This window comes from Kogia breviceps, chromosome 2 (genome assembly GCF_026419965.1).
Source record: "Kogia breviceps isolate mKogBre1 chromosome 2, mKogBre1 haplotype 1, whole genome shotgun sequence".
In the NCBI taxonomy this organism is placed as follows: Eukaryota; Metazoa; Chordata; class Mammalia; order Artiodactyla; family Physeteridae; genus Kogia; species Kogia breviceps.
Genome location: NC_081311.1, coordinates 188,212,513 through 188,233,133, shown reverse-complemented (window position 1 = coordinate 188,233,133; position 20,621 = coordinate 188,212,513). Strand labels below are relative to the sequence as shown.

Genomic DNA, 20,621 nt, shown 5'->3' with positions numbered 1-20,621 from the left:
TGTGGGATCTTCCCGGACCGGGGCACGAACTCGTGTCCCTTGCATTGGCAGGCGGACCGTCAGCCACCGCGCCACCAGGGAAGCCCCAACTTGCTGTGTTTTTGTTTTTGTTTTCAGCGTTAGCTACCTTGGGAACTTGCGTATGATGAGTGGTAGACTTAATGAGTTGAAGTAAATGGTATATTACCACTTCGCATGAAAGTGTTTGTTTAACACAGTACTGTCAACTAACTGACATGGATGTTTATCACTTGATGTAGTCAGCATATTTATGGAGTAATCTCTGGGTGATACATTTGAGGTCAAGGAGCTGAGTCTGTGAACAAAAGATTATATAATAAAATTATGTGGTATAGCCTAGTGGTTTTCATACTGTATGCTTAGTAGAATAGATTTAGTATCCCATCACTAAAATCTCTCACTGACCTCTTTTCCTCTATAAATAAGAAAATATATAGTTTTCTCAACTTCAACTTACTCTCCCATGTGTTGAGAGTAATGTGTTATGTGTATTTTTTTTTAATCTTTGGCACTTTGAACCACTTTATTCTAGTTCTAATACACAGTGACATTTTATTTACATGTATTTATAATTTGGGTTTACATATGTCTATATATCTCAACACACATATTAAATAATTTGTTTCTCAGAGAACACCATGACTTCAGATTCTCCCCAACCTGAAAAAGTTGAACCACTACTGCAGATTATCTACGGTAAAGAATGTTTAGAAATAGAAGATGTCTCTTTAAGCCGGAGTTATTGAGAGTTGAGCTAGACCATGGAGGATTGGTTGGATTTGAATAACTGCATAGGTTGGCAGTATAGTCCCAAAGTGTTGTAGGAACTTAGAGGACAAACACACTACTTTTTCATGACAAAGCTAGAACCAGAGTCTAGATTCTATTTCCTAGTCAATAATCTTTCAGTTGGACTGATAACATAGCAGGAAGAAGTAGTGGTCAGTAACCTCATATTGGAGAAGGTGTCAATATGCTTGTGGACTGTGGAATTCCTGAATTCTTATCAGGATTGCATTAGGAAGGCATTTCAGACTGAAAGGAACTTTATGTGCAAAGGCAGATATCCTGGAAGAGCTTACCTTGTTGGAGGTGGATCATGGTATTGTAAGGTAGGGATGAAATAAAGGGTCTTTTATATGCCAGGCACTGTTCTAGATGTGGAAGGTACACGTGGAAAAGACAGATTCCCTGCTACCGTGGAGCTTACATTTTAGTGGAGAAATAATAAACGTAAATATGTAATATACTAGAAGTTTGTGATGAGTACTTGAGGAAAAATAAAGTGTAGGGTAAAGGAATAGAGATAGACATTATTGAAATAGGGTGTCAGGTAAGACCTTTTTGTGGAGGTGAAACTTGAGCAGAAAAAAAGGCAGGGAGTGAGGTATGTGAACCAGCACAGAGGAGATGGCAGAGCACACTTGCTGTATGTAACTCCGTGGTAGCTGGAGTGCATTAAGTTAATAGTTTATGCTCACTGAGTGTTTACTGAGTGCCAGGCACTGTTCTACCTGTATTACTAGTGGTAATTCAATCCTTAAAACAATCCTATAAAATGGATACTAGTTCAGATTTGAGGAAACTGAAGCACAGAGATTAAATACTTTACCCAAGGTTGCACAGCTAGTCGGTGAGCTGGGATTCAAGCCAGGTAGTTTGACTCCAAAATCAAGTGTTTTCGACCATTCTTCAAAGATGGGGGAGGGGAGGTGTAGTAGGAAATTTAATTGGAGCAATAGCCTGGGTCCAGTTCTGTGGGGCCTTTGTGGTTCCTTTATAAGTATTTAGGATTTTATTCTGACAGTGAGGTTAAGTCATTGGCGGGTTAAGAAATGCCCAAGAGGTTGCTTTATGATTCTGGAGGTCAAGAGATGGGTCTGGACTATACAAAACACATTTGTTAGTTATCTGTATACAGGTTGTATTATAGCTTAAAATATTTCTACTGGTCTGTAACATGTTTCTTTGATCTAAAATCGAAGATTCCACTTCATTATTTTGTTGAACAGATATGTGCATGTATACATATGAGTACGTGCGTGCGTGTGTATAAACAAACTAAAGAACTTTTCTGTTAATAGGTGCGAGAAGATGTACTAAATTCATTGAATAACAACTTTCTTCAAACACTAAATCAAGCTTGGAATGATCATCAGACAGCTATGGTGATGATTAGAGACATACTAATGTATATGGTAAGTAGAGCTTTGTTGTTTTTCCTTTAAGTTAAGCATTTCAAAACAGTGTCTTTTTTTTTTTTTTTTTTTTTTTTTGCGGTCCGCGGGCCTCTCACTGTTGTGGCCTCTCCCGTTGCGGAGCACAGGCTCCGGATGTGCAGCCTCAGCAGCCATGGCTCACGGGCCCAGCCACTCCACAGCATGTGGGATCTTCCCGGACCAGGGCACGAACCTGTGTCCCCTGTATCAGCAGGCGGACTCTCAACCACTGCGCCACCAGGGAAGCCCAAAACACAGTGTCTTTTTTCTGTCACATTTATTTGGATGGTACAACTCAGTGTCTAAAGCTTTTTTTCTTTTCTTTTTTTTAAAAAATACTATTTCCTTCATAAGGGCCAGCCTTAGCTTATATGAGTAAAATCTTAGTTGCTCCTATACTTAATGATTAGAATGGAAAACTGAAAGGGAAAGATTTAATATTTTTCTAAATATCTAGCACTTATGCTTCAATATGTGAAATACCGAAAAGTCCATCTCTTCTTGAGTAAGGGTGATTGAGTGACAACATGAGAGATGAAAGCTGAATATTCTCTTGCAAGTTTTTAAACCCTAATGTCCTTATATCTTCAGTTACAGGGGATGTCATATTAATACAAATATTTTTGTAATAGCTGCCATTATCACTCCTAATAATAAATCTCTCCCAATCTTACAAGGACTGTAAGCCCTTGCAGTATATATATATATTCTTCAGATATGTATTGCCTTTTTCACCTAGTATTACTGTTTTATTATCATTCAAGAAAAATATCTTGTTCATCAAAACAGTTTGGAAAACATGGACCTGAGGTAGGCTGTTTAATAGCTTTCAAGGAGATTAAACTCTGAGGTGTTTTTAACTTTAGTATGATTATTAAGATTCATCAAGCTTAATTACTGTGTCTGCAAAATCATCAAGCCCAATAACTTGTTACTTCATTGTTTATGTTTAAGAATTGGACATAATGATTTTCTTCTAAGATTTTTCTCTCTGCTTTTTGAATTTTTATTTTCAGTTTCTTTAGTTTTGATTATTAGTTGTAATGGTGAGAGCATGTCCTGGTTCCTTTTACTTGGTAGAATGAAGCAGTGTTTGGAATTTCCAATGAGAGCAAACAGCTGTAAAATTTTTTGGTCTGCTCAGTGAATTCAGTCAGGCCTATTACCCCAGGTTCTATAGGGCTTAGTGGCAAGAGGGTCAAGGAGAAGCTACTTCATTTTTCAGGGTTTTGATGAAACGTTTAACAAATATTTAGCCTTTCTGAGCCTCATTTTCCTCTTCAGGATATAGATTCATTTTATGTTGACATTTTGAGGTAAATTCAATAGCATGTGAAAACATATAATATCTGGGGTTTAAATGTGAAATAAGTTAACTTACTGTTGTCCTCTTTAAGTTTTGGATTTGATGAGCCTTTAAATTCCAACACAAACACTGAGATAGAAAAGTACTTGTGATTTCATGGTCCATCACTCTATTGATGAAAGGAGTATTTTTAAATTATTTATATACTTTTTATACCATGCTATTTTTAAAATTTCTGTTTTATTTCAGCACACACACACACACCACTTTTTTTGTTGGTTGGGGGGGCAAATGAAATCTCAGACCTTGAATCCTGGCTGTTATGTGACCATAGTCAAGGAACTAATTATCATTCCTCAGCTTCCTCATTTATAAAATGAAAATAATATTGTGCTAATTGGGTAGAGTAGCCATGAGGCTTAAAGGAGCCTTTCATATGAAGCACCTGTATGGCCTGGACTACAGTAATGTGCTCAGTAAAAATTAACTAGTATTAATATTTCCCATCATCTTTTCATCAAACCCAGCTGGTAGTACCACAACCCTAGATAAACCCAGCAACTTGCGTTTCCTGGGCGTCCGCCGGTAGAAACCCCACTTGGGAAACCTCGCACAGGGTAGCTCGGTGCCACGATTTGTCCATTTTCACAAACCTCTAGTCAGCCCTCCACCCTGCTCAGTAGTCTCACTCTTTCTCTGTTCAGCTCATCCCACCACTTTGAAAGAGTTGTTTCTCTTCAAACCTCCAGCTATCCTGCTGCTCCCCTTACTCTTAATAAACAGTCTTGCCTTCTGCCTCTCAGAGAGAAGGAGAAAGCATCAGGTGGAAGCTGGGTTCATCTCTTGCCTCTGAATCGACAGGTTTCCCTATATTTTCTCCCCTTTTGTGTTTCTCTTTTTCCCTCCCATTTTGATGGAGGGCAGTGTTTCCTCACCTAGCAAATGCCATTTCTTCACTTGTGCTAAGAATCTCATTTCTTTCTGCTTTGTCAAAAAGCAGAATTATTTTCAGGTTCTGCCTTTTTACTGGTCTTACTCATCAGCATTAGACACACTCAGGTCACTGACATCCTCAAAATAAAATTCCACTACATTTTCGGGTGGACCCCTGCACTGCCTCCCAGGGTCTCTCATTGCCATGCACAGCTAAATGTCTCATAGGAAATGTTGACACTTGCTATCTCTTTTTTCTCATCTTTTATTCATTTTGAATATGTTTGAGTCATGCTTCTATCTCAACTCTTCTATTCATTCTTGCTCTTACTAGGATCACCGCGTCTGCGCGTTTCGGAAAACAAAGCTCACTGCCAGTCCTCATGCTCCTTGATTTTTCCAGCAGCGCTGGCACAGTTGACTACTCTTCTCGTCTTCCAGCACGTTGGGTTCTTAATTTCTGTGACCAGACACTCCCTTGTATGCTTCCTACCTTTCTGTTTCTTCTCGGTCACTCTTCCTTCTCTGCCCTTTAAAATAGAGGCATTCTTGGGGCTTAGTCCTAGGCTTCCTTCTCCTGGTACCTGTTATTTGCTTACCTTAGCTCTCTGTTTTGCCTCTGTGCAGGTGATTCCCACATTATGTCTCCAGCCTCATTCTCTGAGCTTCAGACTCGTAAATTCATTTATCTAGTTGGTGGCTCCCTTCGTTGTCTCAGAGGTACTTCAGACTTGGCGTTTCCACATGAGCTCGTAATCAGTGTCATTCCGTGTGATCATGACAGAAACCTGGCGTTATTCTTGTCAGTTTCTTCTCCGTCTCTCCCTACATCATGTACTTCTAGAACCTGAAATTTCTATATTTTCATATCTACTACCTAAGACCTAAGACGACTACCTAAGAAAAGCACCTTCATTTCTTAGTAACTAGTCATATAACATTCACTGTGCTCCCCTCTATTCTCTTTTTCATATTGCTACTAGAATTATTACTTTAAAGCACGTGATTATGTTACTCCCCTGCTGAAGTCCTTCTCTCTCATCTTGGAATTTTCACACGTCTTCTGTCTGGATATGTTTCCAGAATGTTTCCTCCCTTTATGTGATTTTTTTCCTACTTATCCTTTAAGTCTTAGCTTAAACTTCTGGTAAGCTTTCCCTGACTCATGCTGTGTACTGCACACTGGCACCAGCTGCTCTCACTGTACTCAGTACTACTCCTTTTGTAGCATTTATCATTATTAACAACTGTTTAGTGCCTCGTTTCCTCACTAGACTGAACTTTATTGGGGGGGGGGGGGGATGTCTGTCACCACTGTGTCTCCAGCACCTAACACAACTCCCTGCACAAACAAGGCACTCATATACATCTTTGAATTAATATACACATTCTTTTTTAATATATCATGCTTTTTTCAAAATGCTTATTAAAATATGCAATTATAGATTCAGAAAGAAATTTAAGTGTTGATAAGGTATCTTCATTTTCTATAAGGTAGACTTCTTTCATCCTTCATTCTCTTTATTTTTACGTGTAGTATTCTGGGCTTAGTTAAGTAAGTGCTTTTAAAAATTAAGGTAAAATGTATATACATTGAAATGTGCAAAACTGAAGTATATAAAGTTATTTTTGACACATGTATGCTCCTTTGTAACCAATACTTCAGTCAAGATAAATAAATGCTTTTAATTTTCCAAAGATCAAAAAAATTTTTTCTGTTGACATCTGCGTTATTTTCTGTGAAGATTTTTACCCTCAATTCAGACTTACCAGATCACTTTACCTGCTAGATAAGACAGACACCTGAGGTGTACAGGTTTTCTAGACAGATTTCTCTTTCCTATGAATTCTGGCTCTAACTGTTGGAATTTTAGATCTCAGGCTCAGAGGGAGGAGAGAAGATGCTACACTGTCTTCCCACCTCCCTCCTACTCAGCTAGCTGACTTTTTCTGTAACAAGGAGGTGTCTGTATCTAAAATGCCCTGCGTGAGCCTCAGTGTATATAGATAGCATGGAACACACTGACCCTTGAAAGTGGAAATGGAATCAGTCACAGGTTACGTGGAGGCAACCGTTGGTCACAGTTTGTCCCTGCTCACTTTGTTGTTGGCAGGTTCAGCGTTCCAGAAAGAAAAGTGTACATGTCTCTAGATGGAACATGTGATCTATACCCCCTTCTAACATTTGAGACTTGCATTATGTGTTTTGCCCCTGAAGGCTCTGGAGTTTGTAATCTCTGCTTTGTTTGTTTATTTTTAATTCATTCTTTTCTTTAAGAAAAGTTAACATGTTAAACTTTTTAAGATTGGTTTGAGCCTACTTGGTATAAGTTGCCTTTTCAGTTTTTTAATTGTTTAAAAGATTAATGATTGGGGAAAGATCTGATTATTTTATGGAGAAAGTGTGTTATAGGTTATATAATAGCTTTAATTAGCAAAATAATCCACAGGTATATTAATATTCAGTTCATTTCCCTCCCCCCCTGAAACTATAAAATGAATACAATATCATGGGAGAGTTAAATTTATGGATGGTCTTCTGTAGGTTACTTTTTTTTTTTTTTTTTTTTTTGCGGTACACGGGCCTCCCACTGTTGTGGCCTCTCCCGTTGCGGAGCACAGGCTCCGGACGTGCAGGCTCAGCAGCCATGGCTCACGGGCCCAGCCGCTCCGCGGCATGCGGGATCTTCCCGGACCGGGGCACGAACCCGTGTCCCTTGCATCAGCAGGTGGACTCTCAACCACTGTGCCACCAGGGAAGCCCCTGTAAGTTACTTCTGAGCAATTAGAATTAATGTCAAAAGATATAGGAAAGCATTTCCTATTGTGATATGCAGGGCTATCATATTAACCTTAATAGAAGGTTAATAGAGGAGTTTTCTGCATAGAACTCTGGTTATTTTCAAAGATATTTTCATGTTTTTACTTGAATTTATCTATAGTCCCAGTCATTTTCACAAATAACAAAGATATAGTACTATTACAGGTTATCCTTAAAGACTAGAGGCTATAAATTCAAAGTCCTGGGGTGGAGAGTTGACCCAGGAAAGGAGGGTCACTGCTCCTTTGAGCTATATGGGAAGTCATCAAGGATGGTGGGTGAAGAGGTGAGGTGGAATGTAGCAACAACTTTGTGAAGAGAAAAGAAGCTGAGGAACTCTTCTGATGCTCTTGGTCTCCTTAATAAAGTAGAAGGTGGGACCATCACTTATGGGTGACAGAAGCATGTCAGGCATTGAGTGTGGTAGACTGAGTAATGGAGCCCCAGATGTGCCCATGACTAACCTCTGGAACCTAGGGGTTGTTACCTTATATGAGAAAAGGAGCTTTGCCGATGTGATTAGGTTGAGGATCACGAGATGATGTTTTCCTAGGTTATCCTGGTGGGCCCAGTAGAAGTGCAGGGTCTTTATAAGGGGGTTGCAGGAGGGTCAGAGTAAGAGAAGTCAGTATGATGACGACAGAGGCAGAGATTGGAGCGAAAATGCTTTGAAGATGGAAAAGGGGCTATAGCCAGGGAATACAGGTGGCTACTGGAAGCTGAAAAAGATGAAGTGCATTCCCCCCTCAGAGCCTCCAGAAAAATCAGCCCTGCTGACATCTTGATTTATCCTAGTGAAACTGTTTTCAGTCTTCTCAACTGTAGAACTGTTAGAGAATAAGTAAGGTACTAAAGTTGTGGTACTTTCTTCAGCAACGATAGGAAACTAACACATGGGGGAAGTTTGGCATATCCCCTGTGCTGGGGTCAGCGATCTACAGATAAATACGTGGATCATCTGTAACTGTGAGGGGATAATTTAGGGTAAGTTGGCACAAATTTTGTATAGTGGAGGCAGTCAGCATTTGTACTTTTTTCAGAGGTACTTAAGTAGTCTCAGAGAAGAATTTTCAAAAACTAAGGAAAACTTACAGATATAATTTGGCTTATTTGGTATGGGGAAGAATTCTAAGATAGTAGCATTGTTAAAATTGTTGATCATGAATCTGTGCTGTTTAATAAGCAGGCAAGTGAATCACAAGGTCCCAGGAAACAGAAGTATTAGGTATTAGGGATCAGTACACCTGGAGATCCAGTTAGAATGAGGAGCAGTTGAAGTGTAACAAAGGAGGTGGGAGGAAAAGAGGATCTTTAATACCAGAGATACTTGATGTCTTCTAATGGTGAGTCTCAAGATTTGTCCATATCAATATGTGGGTGAAGGGAATACTGGTAAGATGGGAGATGAAAATTTAGGCATCTCTACGGAGTGCGTCAGATTGGTCATTATTATGAAAGTTGCAGTTAGCAAAGGTAATAGATGTCAAGGATTAGAGTTGAGAGAAATAATGTAAGCTGTTTGCTGAAGCTACCAAGGATTTGTATGTCCTTGGAGATCAGAAGACAGGATGAGAACATGGAGACGACAGAATTTGTGAGTCTCTTTTTTCTCGTAGAGTTTGATAACTTTTAGTTCCAAAAAATACTCCTTTACTGTATTCTAGATTGCACATTGAGAAAAGTTTGAAAATAGCCGTATTCTGGAAGAACATAGGTAGGTTGCTTAATAGTCTTCTTGGTACTTTCTCTGTGTTCAAAATAACATCTTAGAAGAAAATAGGATCCAGTGACTTTGGGACTGTTAAGTTTCACACTTGTTCAATATATTTACTTACTGCTTTTGCAAGAAAGGTCTGTGCAAGACAGGTTCCCCATATGTGCTCTAGTGTTTGCATTTGTGACTGACAGTATAATACCTTGGCATCTTTTTATGGTTAGGTCAAAAGCCAGGTACTAGGCCTTTATGTACAATAAAACTAGGGCAATGTCGTAAATACTGTAAAGATTAAGAGTATTGTGCTTGATAATTAGGATTTCTTCCTTGACGTCCATTTTAGCTCCTCTTTCAAACAAATTACCAGAACCATAAACACCTTGATTACTGTGCCCTGTGAACTGTTTTTGTGTGTGTGCACTGATTACATAGCCATCTATGACTGAGTTTAGGGAGGCAAGTATTAATTCAGCCAGAGGTAGGCCCTGTGGTGGTGCAGTCATGTCTGGCTGTAGGAAAGGAAATGAAACTTCTGTCCATAACGGGGGCTCCCCATATATATACATATGTGTGTGTATGATAATTTTATGTAAATATCACACAGTTGTGCTGACATTCATTCACCTTTGTGCTTATGTGGATAAATTCATTCAGCAGGTATACAATGACTGTGTATTATGTATCAGACACTGTATTCTAAACAACTGGATTCCTTTTTCCAGTTTCTTCTATCACTGGGCAGTTTTATGATGTGGATATCCCATTTGAGCAGATAATCCTGGTTTCCCAAGCCTAATTTAAGAACAGTGATTTTATCGATGATCCAGGTGTAAGCTATCAAAGCATATTAGAAATCTTTAGTATTTAGTTTTTAGTATTTTTAGTATCTTTTAGTATTTAGTTTCTTTTCTCATTTTTTATTTTGAATCTGATAATAAAATTCTCATTGAAGAAGTGACTTTCTAAGGCTTTAGATTCCTAATTGTCATCAGAAGTTATTTAAAACCATCTTTATTAGAACACTTAGAAACTCAGCAAAAATATTAGATACTGTAGCAATTATTCTAACCACTTGATAGTATATTAGCCTTAAACTAATTTGGAAGTCCTCTTCTAATTTTTTTAGAAACACTATGTAGTTTAATTTATGTTATATATCAACAAATTTTTTTTGCCCATTTTTTTAAAAATGTGGGTTTTCTGGGGTTTGTTTTTTTTAGTAATTTGTGGGAGTTCCTTATATGTTCTGGATAAATGTTCTTCGTCAAATTATGTATGTATTTTGAGGTAGTGTCTTCCATTCTGGGCTTGCCTTTTCTCTTAATGGTGTCTTTGAAGAGAAGTTTTTAATTTCAGTTAATTTCAGTTTTTCAATCTGCAACTGTTGGATAAAGTGTTGTAAAGATACCAGTTAGTCAGATTTACTAATCAAGTTCACATCTTCCACGTCTTTACTAAACTTTTTGTCTGCTTGTTCTATCAACTACCAAGAATATTGAAATCTTCAGATTTGATTTATTCTTTTAGTTTATATATTTTGAGGTTTTGTTACAAAGTGAATATCAATTTAGGGTTTTATCTTCCTACTGAATTGACTTTTTTATTTTTCTGAAATATCCTTCTTTATCACTAGTAATAACTTCTTGCTTAAAGACGGCTTTGTCTAGTGTTACTGTATGAGTTTTCTTACAATTAATGTTTGCATGGCAAGCTTCATCTCATCCTTTTCTTTCCACCTTTTAGTGTCCTTATATTTAAGGTGTGTCACTTGTAAGTACCATACAGTAACATGCTCTTTAACCTATCTGATAATCTTTGTTTTTAAATTGAAGCATATAATTCATTTACATTTAACGTGATTACTGATGTATTTGGGTTTATATTTGCCATCCTACTGTTTTGTTTTTTTCCTGTTTGTCTTATCTGTTCTTTTGATTTTTTTCAGCTTTCTTTCCTCCTTTTAGGTGAATCAAGTATGCTTTATTATCCTATCCCCTTCCCCCATTAGCTGTTATTTATATATACTTTTATTATTATTATTTTAGGGATTACCTTAGAGATTACAACATAGATCCTTGATTTATAGTTTACCTTATATTAGTTTTCTTTTTTTAAACCACTTCTGGATAGTATCAGAGTCTTAGAATACTTTGACTTCCTGGGGCTTTTCCCCCCTTTGTTTTTAGACATTTGATCCTGGGGTGCTTGTTTTGTTTTGGTGCAGGGGCAGGCCTGGTAATTTTTCCAACATTGTGTATGAAAAATTGTGGAGGCCCTGGATGATGATGTTTTCCTTCACAGGATTATAGATCACCATGATCTAGTTGAAGCGGGCTTTTAGGCTTTGTTAAGGTTGATCTATTTTCAGTTTGCCCTTTTTTCCAGGGCATGTTTTTACGCACAGGAAATAACCCCTTCTGGGGTCTCACTTAAAAGCCTGAGTTGTTTACTGGTTTGCTCCTCACAGTTACTGTGCCTTGAGATACCAGCTTTTGTCTCCCTCCACTGCAAGTCTGCCAGCAGTCTCTGGTCAGCTCCTTAGTCTCCCAGTGCTGCTTTCTAGTTGGTATTTTGGTGTCTCATCCGCGCTTAGGTGATGTGTCAGTAAACATCTCAGTGAAAATTGCTTGCAGAATTTCTGGCTCTTCTTTACATTTCTCTCTTCTTCAGACTTTTGCCTCATAAGTCTTAGCTGCTTGGTAGCCAGCCCACCTGTGACTTTCTGCTTGGCCTCTTTTTTCCAGTCCTCCAAATACAACAAATGACCCAAGAGAACGAGTGAAGGCAAACGTAGGGCTCCTCTCAGTATACTTGTCTTTTCTCCAGAATCCGGGCCCGCAAGTCCAGGTTGCTTTTGATGCTCTTTGATGCTTTTAAATAGTATTTGTTTGTTTGTTTTAATTGTTGTAAAACGCACATAACATAAAATTTATTATCTTAATCATTTTAAAGTGTACAGTTAGTTCAGTGGTGTTAAGTACATTCATACTGTTGCACAGCCATCACCTCCATTCATTTCCAGAATTTTCATCTTGCAAAACTAAAACCCGATACCCTTTAAATGGTAACTCCCCATTCCCCACCCCCTGGTCACCACCATTGTACTTTCTGTATGAATTTGACCACTGTAGCTACCTCATATAAGTGGAATCATAGAGTATTTGTCCTTTTGCAATTTAAGTTTCATCCATGTTGTAGCCTGAGTCTGAATTCCTTTCCTTAACAGATTAGTGGTTACCAGAGGGAAGGGGGATGGGGGCAGGGCAAGATGGGTAAAGGGGGTTGGCTGTATGATGGCAGAAACTAAACATTTGGTGGTGAGCACGTTGTAGTGTATACAGAAGTCATAATATAATGTTGAACACATGAAATGTATGTAATATTATAAACCAATGTTGCATCAATTTTAAAAACTGCCTTTCTTTTTCATGCTGAATAATACTCTGTTGTATGGCTAGACCACATTTGCTTATCCATTCATCTGTCAGTGGTCACTTGGCGTGTTTCCACCCTTTGGCTATTTTGAATAATGCTGCTGTGAACATGGGTGTATGAATATTTCTTTAAGACCCTTCTTTTGACTCTTTTGAGTATAAACCTAGATGGTAGAATTGCTAGATCACATGGTAATTATGTTTTTATTTTTATTTATTTATTTACTCTTTTTATTTAAAATTTTTTTTTAATTTATTTAATTATTTATTTGGTTGCGCCGGATCTTAGTTGCAGCATGGGGGCTCCTGCCGCTTTTCTATTCTCTTTTTTTAAAAAAAGATAAATGAACACAGTTATAGATCTTCTTGCCTTGAGGACAAGAAAGTGAAAGAAGAATTATTTAAGTTTAATTAAGCTCCTTGACAGTGTGCTTGATAAACCAACTTTCAGAGCTCTTCACTTCAGTTTAAAAAGTGGTCTTTGCCTAAATAAATAGCTACCATTGGTCATAAGTGGGATCAAGCAGGGAAGTGTAGATAAATGAGTACTAATCCATTACTGCCCTTAGTTCGTTAGTGGTGTTATTAAAAGTACTGAACTGCTGGTATTTGAAGCAAAAATTTTATAACAAGCTCCCTCAAAAAATAATTGAGACAAAGGACTATTGTATTTATATTTGTAGGACTAAGTGTTCAGAGTTGAATGTAACCCAAAGGTTAGTTTTAGAATTTGCTTCCCAAATACCTATTTAATCTTACAAGAAAACATTGTTCAAATGAGACACTAGATATGAGTGATATTGAAAGAGCTTATAATTTGTCCTTTCCTTGGGTGCATCGATTCCTATGCCCAGTACATGTTTATCCTAGTTTGCTTTTTCGTGATACGGTGACTGTTGGTTAAAAATATTTCCCGATGGGCTTCCCTGGTGGCGCAGTGGTTGAGAGTCCGCCTGCCGATGCAGGAGACACGGGTTCGTGCCCTGGTCCGGGAAGATCCCACATGCCGCGGAGCGGCTGGGCCCGTGAGCCATGGCCGCTGGGCCTGCGCGTCCGGAGCCTGTGCCCCGCAACGGGAGAGGCCACAACAGTGAGAGGCCCGCATACCACAAAAATAAAAAATAAAAAATAAATCTTTAAAAAAAAAAAAAAAAAAAAATATTTCCCGAACCATTTATTGTGGATACAGTAGTAAGAGTTATTTTTTGAAGTTCATTATCAAATTTTTGTTGTTTGGGCTTGCCTGGTGGCGCAGTGGTTGAATGTCCGCCTGCTGATGCAGGGGACACGGGTTCGTGCCCCAGTCTGGGAAGATCCCACATGCCGCGGAGCGGCTGGGCCCGTGAGCCATGGCCACTGAGCCTGCGTGTCCGGAGCCTGTGCTCCGCAACGGGAGAGGCCACAACAGTGAGAGGCCCGCGTACCGCAAAAAAAAAAAAAAAGTTGTTTTATTTTTATTTAAATACCACTCCCTGAGTCATGAAGCTTTTTAGCCCACTTACACAGTCACCCCTTGACTTTGCACAGGTTTAGCTTGCATAAAATCTATATTTTTGCATAGTGTGTCTTGACACATCTAAGAATACTTCTGTATGCTGAGTTTGATCTCTCATATATTAGTTAAATATTTAGGTATCTTCGTGGATTAGGTGTCTTGGTGAAGTCATCAGTTAAGGGGAAAAGGTTTGCTTGGCCTAGGAATAGCAACTCCCAAGAGGGAACCATAAACATATTTTAAATGTAGTTTTATCTCTGTAGTTATGAAACACACATCCCTTTAGTAAATCTAATGTTTGATCCACACGTGAGTCTTTCAAATGGATTTTTCAGAACATTTTATATTTAAAATGCCTGTATTTTGGCTTCCAAAAGGCAAATAGAAGCAACCACCAACTTTCTATCTCTTCTGAGCTCTCTTCAATAGATAAGTGACTAATGTTGGACTCATATAAACTACCTTTTGGTCAAATTAAATATTCACATAGAAAGGTATACAAAATAAAAGGTCTTCCAGTGATTTAAATGATTAGAGCTAAATTGATATTGTATTACATAAAATTAGCCACTTATTTTTTTAACAAAGAGAGATTCCTGTTAGAATCTATTATGAAAGGGTGTTGTGTACCCACAGGCTGAATTCCTTCTGATAGTGCTGATAAACAGTAAACAGAAGATTTAGCATGTTCATTCAGCAAATATTTTAATAATCATGTGCAGATCACAAGTTTATTGTGAATGTGTGCCTGCATTAGTTTAATCTATGCACACATAAACACTCAGATGTATGTATAGCTTTTATTTTACTTGATGGTAATTAATCATATGTACCAAACAATATAAATGACTATTTGGTATTACTCATTTAAGTAGCTATACTCATGTTTGCAGGTTTTCCCTTCTCTATTTATTAGCTCTCTGGTATCTATAATATTTCAGGGTTAACAGCTTTTCTTAATATTATGTCATTTAATTATAATCATTATACACCTTGACAGTCTCACATTAAAAGACAAGGGTTTGGCTTTTATCCTACAACATCTGTACTTCCCTTATCCCCAGTCATCCTCCATGGATGTAAATTTTCTGTGCTTTGCTCAAATACTCCAACCATGTGTTCCCATCATGCCTGGCTTCTTTTACTCTGAAATATTGTTCTCTCCCATATGCATTATGCCTGAAGAACTCATCAGCTGCACCTGGCTCTCTTTCTGTCTTTTTGCCACGGGGCTTAAGATAACAGATATTATAGGTCAATACGGTTATAGACTCACCTGCTTTGGTAGTGATAGCATCACTGTGTTTAGGATTGAGAAGAGAGTAACCCAGGCCAGGGGAGACTGATAACAGAAAGGGAAGGAGTAATATTGAAATGTGCCTTGATCCCTAGTATATGGTAATTTTTGATCAGAGAGTTAAGCTTCAGAGGAAATCAGAGTTTTAGAGACTGTCTTTACCAGCCCTTTATGTTACCCAGGACCGAAGTGGATAAATGACTTACTCAGGGTCACAGCACCAGTTAATGGTAGAGCCAGAGATAATACGAAGAATTCTATAACTGACACGTCCACTTTAGAAAACAAACAATTTGGCAATTTTCATATAGCTCAATAGTACTTCTGCTCATAGAAATCCATCCAAAAAAATGAAAGCATATGTCCAACAAGAAGATTGTACCCAAGTGTTCATAGCAACATTACTCATAGTAGACTGGAAACAGCCCCAAATATCCATCAGCTGATAAATGGATAAGCTAAATGTGGCATATCCAATACAATGGAATACTTCAGCCCAAAAAAGGAATGAAATACTAATATATGTTATATTAATGAACCTTAGCAACTTTACGCTTGATGAAAAATCAGACACAAAAGATTACATGTTCTATGATTCCACTTAATATGAAATGTCCAGGAGAGGAAATGTATAGAAAGAGAAAGCAGAGGTGCTGGAAGTGGAGATTGACTGCAGAAGGGCTGGAGGGATTTTTTCTTTTTTCTTTCTTTTTTTTGAGTGATGGAAGTATATTCTAGAACTGAATTGTGGCAATGACTACACAGTATAGAAATTTACTGTAAATTATTGAACCATGCTCTTAAAATGAGTGAATTTCACGGCATATAACGGCAATAAAGCCAAAAGGGGAAAACGTTAAAAAAATTTTCACTTTAGCACTCTTAGTTTACTCTGAAGATTACATTGCATGTGTCTTTTGTTCTGTATTTCTTAAAAGTAGTTGCCTTTCAGGGTCTTCCCTGGTGGCGCAGTGGTTGAGAGTCTGCCTGCCGATGCAGGGGATATGGGTTCGTGCCCCGGTCCGGGAAGATCCCACATGCCGCGGAACGGCTGGGCCCGTGAGCCATGGCCGCTGAGCCTGCGCGTCCGGAGCCCGTGCTCCGCAACGGGAGAGGCCACAGCAGTGAGAGGCCCGCGTACCGCAAAAAAAAAAAAAAAGTAGTTGCCTTTCACGAAAAACAATAAAATCTGACTTGGTTCTTTGACATTTCTCTTAGCCTAAATTAAGAACATTTGGTTTCCTAAGAAAGAGGTTAGTGTCTTAGTAGACATATGTTAAGTTTGCTTATATCATGTGTATGTGATGTTATATATCCCCTAAAGATGTGCTGAATGTCACAGAGGCATATTGTACAGTTGAAACTTAACAGTACCTGCCCGAATTAACAATACTTTCTGTTCTAGCTGTGAAACAGCCTGATTGATACAAAGTTCTCTCAGTGCTGTTCCACTGCTTCTCAGTGTATCTTCTCTGTTTTGCTCTTGTCAGTTGAGCTTTGCTTACTGAGAGTCAGTTGTATTTGTTTTCAAGCCTGTTTGTGCTAGTTGTACTTCTTGTTATTACATCATTTTATATTGTGTAAGTCAATAAAAGTGTGAAAAACAATAAAATTTGTTATTTGGCAAACTAGATTGAATGTTTTGGAAAGATTTGACAAAGGCAAATCACTAAATATTGGGTAATTTGGTAATTTAAAAGACTGGAGTGGAAATTGTAAAAATCTAGAAGGCCTTTTACATTGCTTCACAGTTGTCTCTGGTCATTAGCCATCTTAATGAAAACTAAAAGTAGACAAGCTAGACATTTATGATGTATGGGTATATGTGAGAAAGACAGCGTTGACTTCTAATCACGGGACTCATGTTCAGAGGAAAAGTCTTTATCTCAGTGAATGCTTATATGTTTTAAATTAAAATGTTTAAGGTGCTGGTATGGTGTGTGTGTGTGTTTAATAGTTTTCCTCTTTTACCACTTTAGCTAGCTAGTTACTGGTTTTGATTGCATTGGGTAAGAGTGATTCTGTATTTGGTACAGAATCTGTACCATAGAAATTTATAATCAAAATTGTAAAAATCAAATTTATAAATAACTTACTCAATAATTGGAGTGATTATTTTCTGATTGCTTTATAAATTATTAGATTTATGCCAGTTTTTATTGAATGTGTTTTATGCTGAAAAGTAAGCCAGAATCAGGATGGTAGTGGAGGGTGGGGAGTGTTGGACCTGAAGGTCATGAGAGTAAAGAGTAGCTTCAGTACATAGAAAACAGTGAGGCCATCAAAAAGGAGGAGGGATGCGGTTGGTCAGGGCAAAACTCAGAAGTTAAGATCTTGAGGAAAGAAGTGTGAAATTGAAGAATTTATCGAAGGGCTTCCCTGGTGGCGCAGTGGTTGAGAGTCCGCCTGCTGATGCAGGGGACACGGGTTCGTCACCTGGTCCGGGAAGATCCCACATGCCGCCGAGCGGCTGGGCCCGTGAGCCATGGCCGCTGAGCCTGCGCGTCCGGAGCCTGTGCTCTGCAACGGGAGAGGTCACAACAGTGAGAGGCCCGCATACCGCAAAAAAAAAAAAAAAAAAAAAGAATTTATTGAAGAAGTAAGTCATCAATGCAAATGTTAAACTTAACTGAAGTTGCTGTCAGGATTTGAAAAATGTGATATAAAATGTAGAAAGTGAGCACCAACAATGCTGATAGAAGAGCATCTTTCCTTGTAGCCATTAGGTATGTACCATTGTGTGAGATGAATGAAAGTTGGAGGATAGTGTCTGTGAAGAGAGTGCTTCATGGAGAATTTAGTAAAAATTGGCTAGAAAGGTGATCAAGACCATTTAATACTAATATGGTAGAACTTCTGTTCATGTTTACCTTGTATTTTATTTGGTGTTGCTTGTATTAACTGTCTTCCTTTGAAAGTTCAGAGATCACAGTTTGCAGTGAGTCTTACTGTTTTTGGATTACAAATGCCTTTAAGAATCTGGTGAAAGCTACGGACTCTTTCCAAAATACTTATGTGTGAACAAACACACAATAATTTAAAAATTTGGGGAAGTTCACAGACCCGCCAAAGCCCGGAGAGATCCTGCTTAAGAACAGAAAGGAATTCTGTTACTAATCCTTTTGTGAATTAAGAACAGTAGTTTTATTTCAGTGTATTTTGGTGTAAATACAGATTTTAAAATATTTCACAAAATAGGATTTTTATGGCCAATAATTCTGGATTATCTGTACTCTATTAAGTGAGACACCAGTAATCATGTTGGTAAGAACTTGAAAGTTAGATGACTACCAGTAAATAATCTGAAATGGCAGTAGCTAGTGGTATTTTAATTATGTAATACTGAATGCTGCTCTGTTATAAGCATTAGAACCTTTTAACATTTACCAGTAAACAGTCAGCTTAAGTCACATGCATTGTATTTCATTCAGCTCTCAATTTTACTTAAAGAATATGATCTTCAGGTACAGTATTTAAGAAAATAAGAACCATATTTGTGCATGGTATGGCTTTGGGAGAAAGGAAGTTCTGCCTGCCTTACTGTCCTTTCTCCTCTGCTTTCTGTTGACTTGCCTCTCTCCCTGGGTGGGGTGCTTGCTTTTTTCCTCCCTTTTTCTTAGGGTAAATGGGCAACTGCCTATAGCCATTGTTTCAGTAGCAATTGTAAATTGTAAGGACTTACTATATATAACTTTTATATAACTTGGGAGGTACTAGAAAATGCCATGTTGCTTGAAGTGTTGACCACTTTTGGAATTTTGTTTCCTTTATTATTGTAACTCAAAAGGATTATTTTTATGTTCGTAAGAGTTGTACTAATGTTTATATTGTGATTTTGTTTTAACTGCAGGACCGTGTGTACGTACAACAAAATAATGTGGAGAATGTCTACAATTTGGGATTAATTATTTTTCGAGATCAAGTTGTACGTTACGGGTGTATTAGGGATCACCTACGACAAACACTGTTGGATATGATTGCCAGAGAGAGGAAAGGAGAAGTTGTAGACCGGTATAACAATCTTTTTACTCTTTGGGTTTTGGTTTTTAGTGGTTATATCTTGAGAACCGATTCACTGTCTTAATTTTATTAAAGTAAATTAAAGTTTGATTTCCAGCATATTATGAAGATACTCAAAAACCTTATATCGCAGTTAACAAAGTTAGCTAGATTGTAACTAAAAAGCACGCATTTATTTTTAGAAGAAATCATCCTAAGCTTTTATTGAATATACCTTCCCCCTCGCCTCCGGTACGCGGGCCTCTCACTGTTGTGGCCTCTCCCGTTGCGGAACACAGGCTCCGGACGCGCAGGCTCAGCGGCCATGGCTCATGGGCCCAGCAGCTCCGCGGCATGTGGGATCCTCCCAGACCGGGGCACAAACCCATGTCCCCTGCATCGGCAGGCGGACTTTCAACCACTGCGCCACCAAGGAAGCCCTGAATATACTTTTAAAAAGCACATCAGCCATTAGTCTTCTTTTTGATTTTTTAATGTATTTTTTTATTTTATACTGGCTTTTTTTTCTTGCTATTTGATATTTTTTTTTCTTCTTTAAGAGGGCTTTTGGCTAGCATTTATTTTTAAGGTCTTTGAAGAAAAAAAATGTTGAACATAGTCTAAAATGACTAAGTACTCTTGTACCCCTTTTGTTAAGTCATTTTGCGCCCCCCCCCCCCCCCCGACATTGTTGCAGTGCCATTTTTGTGACACTGCAGCCAGAGTGGCTTGAAACATGCAAGATTGCTTTCTTTGCTTCTTTGTATTCAAAGCAGCTATTAGAGGAAGACTTGTAAAGTTCTTTTTATTTCAGCTTTGGTGCTTGGTCAGGATTGCCCAAAAGCCATTTGGTGCAAAGAAAATTATATTGCCTCGGAGTAACTGTGCATCGTACCCACGTCAAGTGCTGTAGACTCCCTCTCTCCTCCCTGCTTCCTGATAGCCTGTTTATTCTTTTTGCGCTTTTAAATACACAGGAATATTTAGTCATTTTAAACATATTTTCTTCAAAAATCCTAAGTTACAACAGCATGATAAATAGCTGTGCAGTCAAGATACGCTTTCCAATTAAAATCACTGTAAATCCTTATGTTATAAATTAGTTGCTTATGGGAGATTGGTCACTTTGGTTAAAAAAACTTGCTCTGAAAGTCTTTCTGGCTACTTCTGCTGCATCTTTTACATGAATCTTTAATGTGTTTTTATTATCAAGTGGTTTAACTTCTTTTGACAGAGGCGCAATAAGAAATGCTTGCCAGATGTTAATGATTTTAGGTCTCGAAGGACGATCAGTCTATGAAGAAGATTTTGAGGCTCCTTTTTTGGAAATGTCTGCAGAGTTTTTTCAGGTAATCAGTGAAGATATAAATAAATACTCTTTT

General features: G+C 38.1%; 1 protein-coding gene across 2 annotated transcripts in view; it reads left to right on the top strand.

Moving 5' to 3' along the window:
- The window catches only part of CUL3 (cullin 3), a 99,781-nt gene that overhangs the window by 41,405 nt on the left and 37,755 nt on the right, over positions 1-20,621 (top strand). For both annotated transcript variants that reach the window (XM_059052073.2, XM_067026994.1), the window contains 3 exons: positions 2,106-2,219; positions 19,091-19,251; positions 20,474-20,588. In XM_059052073.2, the coding sequence (XP_058908056.1) occupies positions 2,106-2,219; positions 19,091-19,251; positions 20,474-20,588 (390 nt within the window). The remainder of the gene's footprint in view (positions 1-2,105; positions 2,220-19,090; positions 19,252-20,473; positions 20,589-20,621) is intronic.